The sequence below is a fragment of the Pseudophryne corroboree genome, assembly GCF_028390025.1.
Source record: "Pseudophryne corroboree isolate aPseCor3 chromosome 3 unlocalized genomic scaffold, aPseCor3.hap2 SUPER_3_unloc_54, whole genome shotgun sequence".
Classification (NCBI taxonomy): Eukaryota; Metazoa; Chordata; class Amphibia; order Anura; family Myobatrachidae; genus Pseudophryne; species Pseudophryne corroboree.
This window is the reverse complement of record NW_026967546.1, coordinates 291,430-307,786: the sequence shown is the minus strand read 5'-3', so window position 1 is coordinate 307,786 and position 16,357 is coordinate 291,430. Positions and strand designations below refer to the sequence as shown.

Genomic DNA, 16,357 nt, shown 5'->3' with positions numbered 1-16,357 from the left:
AATCCCTTGCGAGACTATGGTTTCTTGAGCCCTTGGCAGCCGCGTTTGAAGGGCGTATTATGTCTGCCCAACTCTGATGCCCCCCGGTCTTAGTGAGAGACAAAGGGAAATCCGAGACAGGATGATAACAAGAGGCCCTCTAACTAAACAAACAGGCCAGGGGCTACGAGCTAACTAAAAACCTAAAGTATGTGCGGAGAAACCGCCAGGGAAAAGGACAACCAAAATCCACTTGTCCAATACTCCTACCCGCCACCGCCGAATACCAGAGTGGACCTGTGGAAGCGGAACCCTCCGCAAATGCTCCAAACACAAAATATAAAGGGTAAAGCGGCCGAGCCGCTACACACGGCAGAGCCGCGATTCACGAACACCACTGGATGTTAAACGGTGATCAGTCAGGACTCCAGGGACGAGATGATAACTCCAGAGTACAGTACTTCAGAGGACTGGAATGATCGGATACAGCAGGACTGGAAACGGACTCTCAGCAAACAAAGGCAGCATGCAGGAAGCTATTACCGGCGTCTGTGAGAAGCCCTGGGAGTGTACTTAACAGGGAGTCCTCCAATCAGCTGTTTAGAGGCTGATTGGACTAAATGCCATGCAGCTGCCTTGCTGCACGGCCAGAGAACAGGTGAATGCATTAAATCCTAAAACCCGGCAACGGGGAACGCGGTCCGCCAGTGGCATCCCCGTTGCTAGGGTCCGTGCGGCTTCAGCGCACCCGGTGTCTATCGTTGCTAGGGAGCCGGCGGCTGTATGTGCACGGCGTCCCTAGTTGCTAGGCACCGGGTCGCGCGGACAAGCGGACCCCGGCGCCTAACAGTAGGCTGCTAGAAGATTGCCAGAAAGGGGGCGTTACTGGGTGTCAACTGACCATTTTCAGTGAGTGTTTGCAAAAACGCAGGCATGTCTGAAAAATCGCAGGCATGGCTGGGCGGGTGTATGACGTCAAATCCAGACATGAATAGGCTGAAGTGATCGCTAGTCCTGAGTAGGTTCAGAGCTACTCAGAAACTGCACAAACTGTTTTTGCAGCGCTCGGCTGCACATGCGTTCGCACTTCTGCCAAGCTAAAATACACTCCCAAGTGGGCGGAGGCATAGCGTTTGCACGGCTGCTAAAACTAGCTAGCGAGCGATCAACTCGGAATGACCCCCACAGTCCCTTGCCATGGTAATGTGAGATATATGCGCACACACACACACACAGGAAAATGTCAGCTTCCCCCACAGCACCGTCAGAGTGTCACAGAGTATGAGGGACAACCCACACAGTGCCCTATCTGCCTAATATTATGATAAAAGCCCGGCGAAGACCAGCTACCCTCAATAGGGTAGCTAGTACCATTTAATTACACTCCCCCCCTCTATAACCCCCTGGTACCGCAGAGGTATGCTGGAGTTGTCTGGAGGGGCAGCGCTTCTCTGTCAGCATTCTGTGGTGAGATCTGCAAGGAGAAAATGGCGCTGGTGAGCTGCTGGGTCTGCCCTGAGTGGAAGCCCCGCCCCCCTGTAATGATGCGCAGCTTCCCGCCCTTTTGTTTATACTGGCCTTGTGGTATTATGTCTGAGAGTGGGATACAGCCCCAGTCAGACCAGTGTAGGGTAGTCTTATTGGCTTCCGAACACCCCTCATAGTGCAGAAAAATATGTTGCTGAGCCTTGCAGGAGCGCAGCCTGCAACCAGAGCTGCGCTCCCACCCTTGTGCCGCCATACCCGCCGGTGACCCACTAACTGGGACGCCAGCGCTGTACTTACCACTCTTCATGTCTTCTGGCTGTTAAGGGTGGCGGCGTGCTGCGGGAATGTGCGGTCGCCATGGTGGGGCTTGCGGACATTTCCCTCAGGAGCTCAGTGTCCTGTCAGCGGAGTAATGGAGCCATTAACTGTGTATTAATTCGGCCATTCTCCCCCCTAAGTCCCATGAAGCCGGCAGACTGGTGCCAAACAGCCTCCTGTAAAATAACAAACTCTAGAACACAATAAAACTAAGAAAACTCCTAGGAGCCCCCCTAGCTGTGACCGGCTCCTTCGGGCACATAAACTAAACTGAGTCTGGTAGGAGGGGCATAGAGGGAGGAGCCAGCACACAGTGTTAAACTCTTAAAGTGTCCTTGGCTCTTAGTGAACCAGTCTATACCCCCACGGTACTAAATGGAACCCCAGTATCCTCTAGGACATAAGAGAAATATCCTTAAAGCACAGAAACAATTCAAGTTACATTATAGTATTGCAGGTAAGTAAAACAGATACATATCAGGAGCCAAAAGCCTATGGGGGTCATTCAGACCCAGCCGCAATAGCGGCCCGCAGCAGTTTGCTGGTGGTGACAAAATGCACATGCGCAGCGGCCACGCAGACACACACATTGCGGTCGCATCCCTGAGGTGTGAACGCGGGCAGGCCGGGACCATTTTCCAGGGGCTGCGTGATGTCACATCTGCGTTCATCTCTGATTAACCCCCTATAAGCTTCCAGAGTGCACCTCACATCTCATCTTTTCCAAGTTACTACAAATGATATGAGATCGGTAGCAGCACTACTTTCAGGATTATTACACAGAACACACACAACTACTGCCAGTCCTGTCTCTCCCACTACTGCCAGTCCCGTCTCCCCTCACTACTGCCACCGACCTAGTCTCCCACCACTACTGCAACCCACCCTGTCTCCCCCCACTACTGTCACCCCCCCACTACTGCAACCCGCCCCACCTCCCTGACACCTTAGCTCTGCTTGGGGACAAGATTCTCAGAGTCACTGCCTCCTACAGTCCCTACTACTACTAACCACCCTGTCTCCCTCCTCTATTGCCATCCGCCCTGTCTCCCCCTAGTACTGCCACCCACCCTGTCTCCCCCCACTATTGCCACCCACCTTGTCTCCCCGCGGCTACTGTCACCCGCACTGTCTCCCTCTACTGCCAGCCACTGTGTCTCCCCCCGACACCTCAGCACTGCTTGAGGACAATATTACCCACTGACAGTGCCTTCGGCAGGCCCCACTACAGCACTAGTGCCACCACTCTGTCTCCCCCTCTGACATCTCAGCACTGCTTGGAGATTCTTGGTACTGCTGGTAAGAGTCCTTCATCTGCAGATGGAAGTAAGAAAGCAGGGCAGTAATGAGGCAGAAGCTGCTTCTGTTACCATGGATCCTGATCATGTAGGATTGGGAGTCAGTAAGATTATGTAATAGAGTCACCATCTTACAGGCAGCCGGTGAAGGGAGTAGAGAATGGGTGTTATGTGGCAGGAACGGGCTGGTTAGGTAACAGACTGGCTGCTGCAATCTGTACAAGCTACAAGCGGTGCAATTCTATTGCTAGGAGATCCAGGTAGAGGACATTGCAGTAGTCTATGTGTGATGATACAAGTGTATGTATGACTGTAGGTAGATCTGGAGTCTGGCTCTGTTCCTCAGATGAGGATCTGATTGTGGCTGATACGTGATGTCTAAGTTTCACTCCACAATCCAGGACACCAAGATTCCACACATGATCCGCATTTTGTAACTCTGAACCTCCAAGCGTAAGTCTGGTTGGTTTGCAAAGCTGAACTGTAGCCCTGCCCTTTGTTGGTGAGCTTCTATCTTATGATAGACCTGTTTCACCAGGACTGAGTCACAGCCAACTGGCATCACCCACACCTGGAGCTCAACTAGACAACCATTTAGGATTGGTACTGGGTTCTCAGTACCCTGAGCAAAAGACAGATCATCTTCATAGCAGTGGTAGATGAGTACATGACGTCTGATTATTTCACCATGCGGTAGCATGTATATTGCAAAAAGCATAGGAGATAGGATAAGAATCTTGAAGAACATCATATGGCAATAAGTATACCCCAGAAGATTAAAATGGTTTCTCACCTGACTGATGTCTACAAGAGCTGATTTACTTCTCAGAGTATGGAAATGGCTTCTCACCTGTGTGACTTCGAAGATGTGTATAAAGTTGTGATTTCCAGGTAAAACATTTCCCACACTCAGAGCAAGAAAATGGCTTCTCACCTGTGTGACTTCTCTGATGTTTAACAAGATCTGATTTGTATGCAAAACATTTTCCACACTCAGAACATGGAAATGGATTCTCACCTGTGTGACTTCGCTGATGTTTAACAAGATTTGATTTCTGTGTAAAACATTTCCCGCATTCAGAGCAAGAAAATGGCTTCTCACCTGTGTGAGTTCTCTGATGTTTAACAAGATCTGCTTTGCGTGCAAAACATTTCCCACACTCAGAACATGGAAATGGCTTCTCACCTGTGTGAGTTTTCTGATGTTTAATAAGATCTGATTTCTGTGTAAAACATTTCCCACACTCAGAACATGGAAATGTATTCTCACCTGTGTGACTTCGCTGATGATTAACAAGATGTGATTTCTGTGTAAAACATTTCCCGCACTCGGAGCAAGAAAATGGTTTCTCACCTGTGTGACTTCTCTGATGTGTAACAAGATGTGATATCCGTGTAAAACATTTCCCACACTCAGAACATGGAAATGGCTTCTCATCTTTGTGACTTTGCTGACGTGCAACAAGATGTGATTTCCGTGCAAAACATTTCCCACACTCAGAACATGGAAATGGCCTCTCACCCGTGTGACTTCGCTGATGTGTAACAAGATGTGATTTCTGGATAAAACATTTCCCACACTCAGAGCAAGAAAATGGCCTCTCACCGGTGTGACTTCTCTGATGTTTAACAAGATCTGATTTCTGTGTAAAACATTTCTCACACTCAGAACATGGAAATGGCCTCTCACCCGTGTGACTTCGCTGATGTGTAACAAGATGTGATTTCTGGATAAAACATTTCCCACACTCAGAGCAAGAAAATGGCCTCTCACCGGTGTGACTTCTCTGATGTTTAACAAGATCTGATTTCTGTGTAAAACATTTCTCACACTCAGAACATGGAAATGGCTTCTCACCTGCCTTAGCTGGCTGATGGATAATAAGCTTTGTGTTCTGTATAAAACATTTGGCATCTATAGAACAGGGAAACTCCATATCTACTGTCAGAGCTGTAACAGATGCACCAATATCAGAGTGATCAGGAGAACATTTCCCAGGATCAGAGGGATCAGCTGATAGAGCTGGATGTATAATTGGGGTAATGGGGTTATCTCCTGGAGAATCCTGTCTACTGTCATTATCATTTATGTCACAATCCGGGGATAACATTAGATGTCCTTCTGAGATTTTCCTGCTTGTCTGTCCATCTGCTGGAAATAAAATACATTAAGGAAATGTGACATTTACTGTAACAATATTAATCTTGTAAACAATAGGAGAAGACGACTCTCTGGGACACTTAATTGTAAATGTGTGTGTATAATAAAACATAACTTTTAATGAAGGCTTTATAATATTGTGTCAGACTATCATTGTGTCCACCCTCCTGAGAACACTCACAATAACAAATGTAATATTATAACAAGACTTAGATATATCTCTCTCTTGCACTGGTAACTAACCATGAAGAATAAATGGAGATGTAGTCACTCGCCAAGTCCTATGTCAGCACCAATGTAAAACAATGGATGGGGAACATATCGTATGAACTGGAGATTCTAGCTGAACAATAACATCAGTCGTATAAGCTAATGGGTCAGAGAAATGTCTCCTAACGTTACTCCTGGAAGCATTGGTAAGGAAGCATTCCTTTATGTGTGTGCTCATACGCTGGTAAGCCTGTACAAGTGTTACTAACCCTTATATAAAGTATATTGCTACAGCAGAGTAGGTGTGGAACAAGGTACTTTACATGCAATACGCCATATGATACCCTGTAATCATCATCATCGGCTAGTTTATAATCCACTCTTACACCCCCATCATCAGTGTTTTACCTCTATTCTCTCAATAGTAATAAGGATGATGTGTGTACGATAAGTATGATATAGAGAATGACATATCAGAATCTATACAGCTGCCGCCATACTTCTGCTTCTCATACGTGTGCTACTGGCAACAGTAAACATCTGAGTGAGAGTGCAGGGAAGACAGCAGAGTCTGATGAGAAAGAGATTGGATCTGCCTTTGCAGGGATGTACCACACTTGTTAGTATATAAAATAATAAATAAGAGGTCCGTGGCCTGAGTCCATCTAGATGTGTTTTCTGGATCTCTCCTCACTAAGGGGCTTCTTATCTACCTTACCTGATAGCTTACCATGCCTTCAAAAAAGGTTAAGAAGGTACCAAATCGGCCCCACCTGTGCATCTGTTTGGTACCTCAAATTCAGTTGGTCCTTCTGAGACTGATACAACATCATCTGCTTCTTCTTGTCAGACGCACAGCCCAGCTGTAATGGCTGAAGACATCTTAAGACACTCTAGATGGTCCTGTTACTCTACGCTCTATACATTCTATGTTATCTAGATTTAAGGACTGAAATAACCTCAGAACTTAACTCTAATATTCAAGCTTTGAGGTCCAGTATCAGTGAGATTGGCACTCATACAGACTAAGATGAAAGAGATTGTTGCGTCTCACAAAGATCTGATTTCAGCACATGACACCCTTCAGGAAGACCTGGTCTCTATTCGTGATAAAGTCATTGATTTAGAAGACTGGTCTCGGAGAAATAATATCAGAATAATGGGCGTTCCGGATTCTGTTACAAATGCAGAGCTTTATGATTATGCCACGGTCCTCTTTTCAGAAACTTCCACCAAAGGCTTCTGCTGCTGACCATCTTATTGATAGGATCCATAGACTCCCAAAGTCCAAACAGGCCTCTATCCAAGCACACTCTGCTCGGGGTCCACTTTTTCACATTAAAGAACGCATTCTACAAGCCGCTTTGTCTTCCTCATCCACAGCTTAGTGCCTGGATAATCTGCGCTATTTCCGTATATTTCTCCTGCGACACTGGCCAAAAGGCATCTATTCCACCCAAGGAAATGTGCAATACAAATGGGGCTTTCCTACTAAGCTTATTGTAATGCGATACGGCGCCTTCACAGTGATACCTTCACCCGAGGATGGCCCTGCTATTCTGAAAAAGTGGGACATTCCTGTTGACAGTCCTTCATGACACTTTACCTAAACCATTACCAGAGGAGTTGTCTTCCGTCTCCAAGTAATATGATAAAGGAGTAAGACTGTTACAGACACTCAGTCTGTTTCCTACTGTAACATGTGCCAACTGGGACTAAGTTACTGGGCATGGATCTATTTTTTTTGCTTTTGTTATGGGTATAAAACGTATATTTTTATCTTTATTTCCTGTGCTATATAATTGCTATATAGTATATGGTCTGACATTCTTTCCACTGTTACGTTTCATAATACCTTTCTAGAATGTTTGGGTGTTCAGGTAAAGCATGACTGATCCATGTAACATCCTGTTGCCCTTATAACGGTGTTGATAGAACCTACATTGGATATCAGGCCATGTTCTTGGCCTTTACCTCCTTAGGATACATTGGTTACATTGAGATTTGATATTTCTTTCTACAATTGTTACTATGCTGATTAGATTTTGCACTCTCGTATGGCTACTTGGGGTAGTCGGTGGGTTTCCCTTTTAGGCCCGACCGCCACCTTTTTCTACCTTTCTGTGACGGTACCCTAGTGACGGAATCTCTAGCTCCTTTACGGACACTATTTCTGTTTGTCTCCCATATTTGTTCCCTATTTTATTTCTTATGTTGATAGTTTGAAGTATGCACACGCCCTACAGACTCTATTGGACTTTGCACAGATGATCTTAGATGTTTCATACCATGATCTGATCTCTCTCTATCACGGCGACGTTTTTAAGTCTTAATGTAAAAGGTCTTTATTCTCCCCGTAAGAGACGTCTTGCATTAAAATATTTCGCTGACCAGAAGGCGGCGGTGGTAGCCATTCAGGAATCACATGTTCCATTGCACTCTGCCCCTCAGTTTACCAATCACTACCCAACATGCTATATCTCCTGTGGTGTAGCCATCCTTTCTAATAGATCCTGCCCCTTTCACCTAGACAGCAAGTGGGTGGAATGCAATGGTAGATATTGGATTCTAGTTGGGAAAATTCTTTATAAATATGTCACCCTCACTTCTCTCTATGCCCCTAATGCCAGACAGCCCCAATTTCTTAGAGAGAAAAGGCCATCAATCAAGTGCGAGGGGACAGGTAATAAACACGGAATGTGCTGGATTCTGAATGTGAGGGAAGAGCAGGAGTATAATAGGGGTTGATGGCTCCTGATGTATGAGATACACCAGAGAGTGTGGGGAGACTGGTCAGATCTCTGGGCTGGTAACACACAGTTACATGATGTGAGGGGGAGAGCAGGAGTATAATAGGGGCTGATGGCTCCTGATGTATGAGATACACCAGAGAGTGTGGGGAGGAGACTGGTCAGATCTCTGGGCTGGTAATACACAGTTACATGGTGTGAGGGGGAGAGCAGGAGTATAATATGGGCTGATGGCTCCTGATGTATGAGATACACCAGAGAGTGTGGGGAGGAGACTGGTCAGATCTCTGGGCTGGTAATAATAAGATTTTACTTACCGATAAATCTATTTCTCGTAGTCCGTAGTGGATGCTGGGACTCCGTAAGGACCATGGGGAATAGCGGCTCCGCAGGAGACAGGGCACAATAATAAAAGCTTAAGGATCAGGTGGTGTGCACTGGCTCCTCCCCCTATGACCCTCCTCCAAGCCTCAGTTAGGATACTGTGCCCGGACGAGCGTACACAATAAGGAAGGATATTGAATCCCGGGTAAGACTCATACCAGCCACACCAATCACACCGTACAACTCGTGATCTGAACCCAGTTAACAGTATGATAAATACAAAGGAACCTCTGAAAAGACGGCTCACAACAATAATAACCCGAATTTTTGTAACAATAACTATATACAAGTATTGCAGACAATCCGCACTTGGGATGGGCGCCCAGCATCCACTACGGACTACGAGAAATAGATTTATCGGTAAGTAAAATCTTATTTTCTCTGACGTCCTAGTGGATGCTGGGACTCCGTAAGGACCATGGGGATTATACCAAAGCTCCCAAACGGGCGGGAGAGTGCGGATGACTCTGCAGCACCGAATGAGAGAACTCCAGGTCCTCCTCAGCCAGGGTATCAAATTTGTAGAATTTTGCAAATGTGTTTGCCCCTGACCAAGTAGCAGCTCGGCAAAGTTGTAAAGCCGAGACCCCTCGGGCAGCCGCCCAAGATGAGCCCACCTTCCTTGTGGAATGGGCTTTTACTGATTTTGGCTGTGGCAAGCCTGCCACAGAATGTGCAAGCTGAATTGTACTACAAATCCAACGAACAATCGTCTGCTTTGAAGCAGGAGCACCCAGTTTGTTGGGTGCATACAGGATAAACAGCGAGTCAGATTTTCTGACTCCAGCCGTCCTGGAAACATATATTTTCAAGGCCCTGACAACGTCAAGCAACTTAGAGTCCTCTAAGTCCCTAGTAGCCGCAGGTACCACAATAGGTTGGTTCATGTGAAATGCAGAAACCACCTTAGGTAGAAATTGAGGACGAGTTCTCAATTCTGCCCTGTCAGAATGAAAAATTAAGTAAGGGCTTTTATATGATAAAGCCGCCAATTCTGACACACGCCTGGCTGAAGCCAAGGCTAACAGCATCGTCACCTTCCATGTGAGATATTTTAAGTCCACAGTGGTAAGTGGTTCAAACCAATGTGACTTTAGAAAACTCAACACAACATTGAGATCCCAAGGTGCCACTGGAGGCACAAAAGGAGGCTGTACATGCAGCACCCCTTTTACAAATGTCTGAACTTCAGGTACTGAAGCCAGTTCTTTCTGGAAGAAAATCGACAGGGCTGAAATTTGAACCTTAATGGACCCTAATTTTAGGCCCATAGACAGTCCTGTTTGCAGGAAATGAAGGAAACGACCCAGTTGAAATTCCTCTGTAGGGGCCTTCTTGGCCTCACACCACGCAACATATTTACGCCAAATGCGGTGATAATGTTTTGCGGTTACGTCCTTCCTGGCTTTGACCAGGGTAGGGATGACTTCTTCTGGAATGCCTTTTTCCTTCAGGATCCGGCGTTCAACCGCCATGCCGTCAAACGCAGCCGCGGTAAGTCTTGGAACAGACAAGGCCCCTGCAGTAGCAGGTCCTTTCTTAGAGGTAGAGGCCACGGTTCGTCCGTGAGCATCTCTTGAAGTTCCGGGTACCAAGTCCTTCTTGGCCAATCCGGAACCACGAGTATAGTTCTTACTCCTCTCCTTCTTATGATTCTCAGTACTTTTGGTATGAGAGGCAGAGGAGGGAACACATACACTGACTGGTACACCCACGGCGTTACCAGAGCGTCCACCGCTATTGCCTGAGGGTCCCTTGACCTGGCGCAATATCTGTACAGTTTTTTGTTTAGACGGGACGCCATCATGTCCACCTTTGGTTTTTCCCAACGGTTTACAATCAGGTGGAAGACTTCTGGGTGAAGTCCCCACTCTCCCGGGTGAAGGTCGTGTCTGCTGAGGAAATCTGCTTTCCAGTTGTCCACTCCCGGAATGAACACTGCTGACAGTGCTATCACATGATTTTCCGCCCAGCGAAGAATCCTTGCAGCTTCTGCCATTGCCCTCCTGCTTCTCGTGCCGCCCTGTCTGTTTACGTGGGCGACTGACGTGATGTTGTCCGATTGGATCAACACCGCCTGACCCTGAAGCAGAGGTTTTGCTTGACTTAGGGCATTGTAAATGGCCCTTAGTTCCAGAATGTTTATATGAAGAGATGTTTCCATGCTTGATCACAAGCCCTGGAAATTCCTTCCCTGTGTGACTGCTCCCCAGCCTCTCAGGCTGGCATCCGTGGTTACCAGGATCCAATCCTGAATGCCAAATCTGCGGCCCTCTAGTAGATGAGCACTCTGCAGCCACCACAGGAGAGACACCCTTGTCCTTGGCGACAGGGTTATCCGCTGATGCATCTGAAGATGCGAACCGGACCATTTGTCCAGTAGATCCCACTGAAATGTTCTTGCATGGAATCTTCCGAATGGAATCGCTTCGTAAGAAGCCACCATTTTTCCCAGGACCCTCGTGCACTGATGCACTGAGACCTGGCCTGGTTTTAGGAGGTTCCTGACTAGCTCGGATAACTCCCTGGCCTTCTCCTCTGGGAGAAACACCTTCTTCTGGACTGTGTCCAGAATCATTCCTAGGAACAGTAGACGTGTCGTTGGAATCAGCTGCGATTTTGGAATATTTAGAATCCACCCGTGCTGACATAACACTACCTGAGATAGTGCCACTCCGACTTCTAACTGTTCCCTGGTCCTTGCCCTTATCAGGAGATCGTCCAAGTAAGGGATAATTAAGATGCCTTTTCTTCGTAGAAGAATCATCATTTCGGCCATTACCTTGGTAAAGACCCGAGGTGCCGTGGACAATCCAAACGGCAGCGTCTGAAACTGATAATGACAGTTTTGTACTACAAACCTGAGGTACCCTTGGTGAGAAGGGTATATTGGGACGTGGAGATAAGCATCTTTGATGTCCAGAGACACCATATAGTCCCCTTCTTCCAGGTTCGCTATCACTGCTCTGAGTGACTCCATCTTGAATTTGAACCTTTTTATGTAAGTGTTCAAGGATTTCAGATTTAAAATTGGTCTCACCGAGCCGTCCGGCTTCGGTACCACGAACAGCGTGGAATAATACCCCTTTCCCTGTTGTAAGAGGGGTACCTTGATTATCACCTGCTGGGAATACAGCTTGTGAATGGCTTCCAAAACTGCCTCCCTGTCGGAGGGAGACTTTGGTAAAGCAGACTTCAGGAACCGATGAGGGGGAAACGCCTCGAATTCCAGTTTGTACCCCTGCGATACTACCTGTAGAATCCAGGGATCCACTTGCAAGTGAGCCCACTGCGCGTTGAAATTCTTGAGACGGGCCCCCACCATGTCTGAGTCTGCTTGTAAAGCCCCAGCGTCATGCTGAAGACTTGGCAGAAGCAGGGGAGGGCTTCTGCTCCTGGGAAGCGGCTGCATGGTGCAGTCTTTTTCCTTTTCCTCTGCCCCGGGGCAGAAAGGAGTGGCCTTTTGCTCGCTTGTACATATGGGAACGAAAGGACTGAGTTTGAAAAGACGGTGTCTTTTTCTGCTGATGTGAAGTGACCTGGGGTAAAAAGGTGGATTTCCCAGCCGTTGCCGTGGCCACCAGGTCCGATAGACCAGCCCCAAATAACTCCTCCCCTTTATACGGCAATACTTCCATGTGCCGTTTGGAATCCGCATCCCATGACCACTGTCGCGTCCATAACGCTCTTCTGGCAGAGATGGACATAGCACTTACTCTTGATGCCAGGGTGCAAATATCCCTCTGTGCATCACGCATATATAGCAATGCATCCTTTAAATGTTCTATAGTTAACAAAATATTGTCCCTATCCAGGGTATCAATATTCTCAGTCAGGGAATCCGACCATGCGACTCCAGCACTGCACATCCAGGCTGAGGCGATTGCTGGTCGCAGTATAACACCAGTATGTGTGTATATACTTTTTAGGATATTTTCCAGCCTTCTATCAGCTGGTTCCTTGAGGGTGGCCGTATCAGGAGACGGTAACGCTACTTGTTTAGATAAATGCGTGAGCGCCTTATCTACCCTAGGGGGTGTTTCCCAACGCGCCCTAACCTCTGGCGGGAAAGGGTATAGTGCTAATAATTTATTAGAAATTAGCTGTTTTTTATCGGGGGAAACTCACGCTTTATCACACACCTCATTTATTTCATCTGACTCAGGAAAAACTATTGGTAGTTTTTTCACACCCCACATAATACCCTTCTTTGTGGTACTTGTAGTGTCAGAAAGGTTCAATGCTTCTTTCATTGCCGTGATCATGTAACGTGTGGCCCTACTGGACATTACGTTTGTCTCGTCACCGTCGACACTAGACTCAGTATCTGTGTCTGGGTCTGTGTCGACCCACTGAGGTAACGGGCGTTTTAGGGCCCCTGACGGTGTCTGAGACGCCTGGAAAGGCACTAATTGATTTGCCGGCTGTCTCATGTCGTCAACAGTTTTTTGCAAAGTGCTGACATTATCACTTAATTGTTTAAATACAATCATCCAGTCAGGTGTCGACTCCCTAGGGGGTGACATCACTAACACAGGCAACTGCTCCGCCTCCACATCATTTTCCTCCTCATACATGTCGACACACGCGTACCGACACACAGCACACACACCGGGAATGCTCTGATAGAGGACAGGACCCCACTTAGCCCTTTGGAGAGACAGAGGGAGAGTCTGCCAGCACACACCCAGCGCTATATATATATATATATATATATATATACAGGGATAACCTTATATAAGTGTTATTCCCTTATAGCTGCTGTTTTATCGTTATTTGCTGCCAAAAGTGCCCCCCCTTCTCTTTTTTACCCTGATTCTGAAGCAGGACTGCAGGGGAGAGTCAGGGAGCCGTCCTTCCAGCGGAGCTGTGAGGGAAAATGGCGCTTGTGTGCTGAGGAGATATGCTCCGCCCCTTCACGACGTCCTTATCTCCCGCTTTTTTGTGTAAAAATGGCAGGGGTTAAAATACATCCATATAGCCCAGGAGCTATATGTGATGTATTCTTTTTGCCACCTAAAGTATATACTGTTATATTGCGTCTCAGGGCGCTCCCCCCCCAGCGCCCTGCACCCTCAGTGACCGGAGTGTGAAGTGTGCTGAGAGCAATGGCGCACAGCTGCGGTGCTGTGCGCTACCTTAGTCTGAAGACAGGATGTCTTCTGCCGCCGATTTCACCGGACCTCTTCGTCTCTTCTGGCTCTGTAAGGGGGACGGCGGCACGGCTCCGGTGACCCATCCAGGCTGTACCTGTGATCGTCCCTCTGGAGCTAATGTCCAGTAGCCTAAGAAGCCCAATCCACTCTGCACGCAGGTGAGTTCGCTTCTTCTCCCCTTAATCCCTCGATGCAGTGAGCCTGTTGCCAGCAGGTCTCACTGAAAATAATAAACCTAAACTAAACTTTTATTCTAAGCAGCTCAGGAGAGCCACCTAGATTGCACCCTTCTCGGCCGGGCACAAAAATCTAACTGAGGCTTGGAGGAGGGTCATAGGGGGAGGAGCCAGTGCACACCAGCTAGTCCTAAAGCTTTTATTATTGTGCCCTGTCTCCTGCGGAGCCGCTATTCCCCATGGTCCTTACGGAGTCCCAGCATCCACTAGGACGTCAGAGAAACACAGTTACATGATGTGAGGGGGAGAGCAGGAGTATAATAGGGACTGATGGCTCCTGATGTATGAGATACACCAGAGAGTGTGGAAAGGAGACTGGTCAGATATCTGGGCTGGTAACACACAGTGACATGATGTGAGGGGGCGAGCAGGAGTATAATAGGGACTGATGGCTCCTGATGTATGAGATACACCAGAGAGTGTGGGGAGGAGACTGGTCAGATCTCTGGGCTGGTAACACACAGTGACATGATGTGAGGGGGGAGAACAGGAGTATAATAGGGGCTGATGGCTCCTGATGTATGAGATACACCAGAGAGTGTGGGGAGGAGACTGGTCAGATCTCTGGGCTGGTAACACACAGTGACATGATGTGAGGGGAGAGCAGGAGTATAATAGGGGGCTGATGGCTCCTGATGTATGAGATACACCAGAGAGTGTGGGGAGGAGACTGGTCAGATCTCTGGGTTGGTAACACAGTGACATGATGTGAGGGGGAGAGCAGGAGTATAATAGGGGCTGATGGCTCCTGATGTATGAGATACACCAGAGAGTGTGGAAAGGAGACTGGTCAGATCTCTGGGCTGGTAACACACAGTGACATGATGTGAGGGGGAGAGCAGGAGTATAATAGGGGCTGATGGCTCCTGATGTATGAGATACACTAGAGAGTGTGGGTTAGAGACTGGTCAGATATCTGGGCTGGTAACACAGTGACATGATGTGAGGGGAGAGCAGGAGTATAATAGGGGCTGATGGCTCCTGAAGTATGAGATACACCAGACAGTGTGGGAAGGAGACTGGTCAGATATCTGGGCTGGTAACACACAGTGACATGATGTGAGGGGGAGAGCAGGAGTATAATAGGGGCTGATGGCTCCTGATGTATGAGATACACCAGAGAGTGTGGGGAGGAGACTGGTCAGATCTCTGGGCTGGTAACACACAGCAACATGATGTGAGGAGGAGAGCAGGAGTATAATAGGGGCTGATGGCTCCTGAAGTATGAGATACACCAGACAGTGTGGGAAGGAGACTGGTCAGATATCTGGGCTGGTAACACACAGTGACATGATGTGAGGGGGAGAGCAGGAGTATAATAGAGACTGATGGCTCCTGATGTATGAGATACACCAGAGAGTGTGGGGAGGAGACTGGTCAGATCTCTGGGCTGGTAACACACACTGACATGATGTGAGGGGGGAGCAGGAGTATAATAGGGGCTGATGCCTCCTGAAGTATGAGATACACCAGAGAGTGTGGGGAGGAGACTGGTCAGATCTATGAACTGGTAACACACAGTGACATGATGTGAGGGGGAGAGCAGGAGTATAATAGGGGCTGATAGCTCATCATGTATGAGATACACCAGAGAGTCTAGGGAGGAGACTGGTCAGATCTCTGGGCTAGTAACACACAGTGACATGATGAAAGGGGGAGAGCAGGAGTATAATAGGGACTGATGGCTCCTGACTTCCTCACTGGGAAAATATATATTCCTCATTAGTTTGTACTTACAGAGGAGGGTGTAGTATAAGAGATTGCTGTAGTGACTGAGCAAGGAGAATATGTGACTCTTTTCTGTATTAAATGATTATTACTCACCTTTGCCGATATCTGTAGGGATCTCCTCCTCCTTACACTGCTGATCACCCCTCACATACGTCTCTTCTTCTCCCTCTATATCTTCTGCCTTTATATCAGTCACATACGTCTCTTCTTCTCCCTCTATATCTTCTGCCTTTATATCAGTCACATACGTCTCTTCTCCCTCTATATCTTCTGCCTTTATATCAGTCACATACGTGTCTTCTTCTCCCTCTGAATCTTCTGCCTTTATATCAGTCACATACGTGTCTTCTTCTCCCTCTGTATCTTCTGCCTTTATATCAGTCACATACGTCTCTTCTTCTCCCTCTATATCTTCTGCCTTTATATCAGTCACATACGTCTCTTTTTCTCCCTCTATATCTTCTGCCTTTATATCAGTCACATACGTCTCTTCTTCTCCCTCTGTATCTTCTATCATAATGTCAGTGAGACATTCATCCTAAATAGCCCACAAAACAATATACATTAATAACAGTATAATATCAGTGTATAAGGTACAAAACTTCTCTACAGATCATATAGTGATGGTCACTTTGGTATATTGGTG

The 16,357-nt window shown here is 47.3% G+C and overlaps 1 protein-coding gene across 1 annotated transcript in view; it reads right to left on the bottom strand.

Annotated features, from left to right (window-relative positions):
• Window positions 1–3,452: 3,452 nt before the first annotated feature.
• Window positions 3,453–16,357, bottom strand: part of LOC134984432 (zinc finger protein ZFP2-like) — a 28,980-nt gene continuing 16,075 nt past the window's right edge. The window contains exons 5-6 of the mRNA XM_063950013.1: window positions 15,811–16,249; window positions 3,453–5,235 (exon numbers count right to left, since the gene is read on the bottom strand). Coding sequence (XP_063806083.1) covers window positions 3,902–5,235; window positions 15,811–16,249 — 1,773 coding nt within the window. The 3' untranslated portion in view covers window positions 3,453–3,901. The remainder of the gene's footprint in view (window positions 5,236–15,810; window positions 16,250–16,357) is intronic.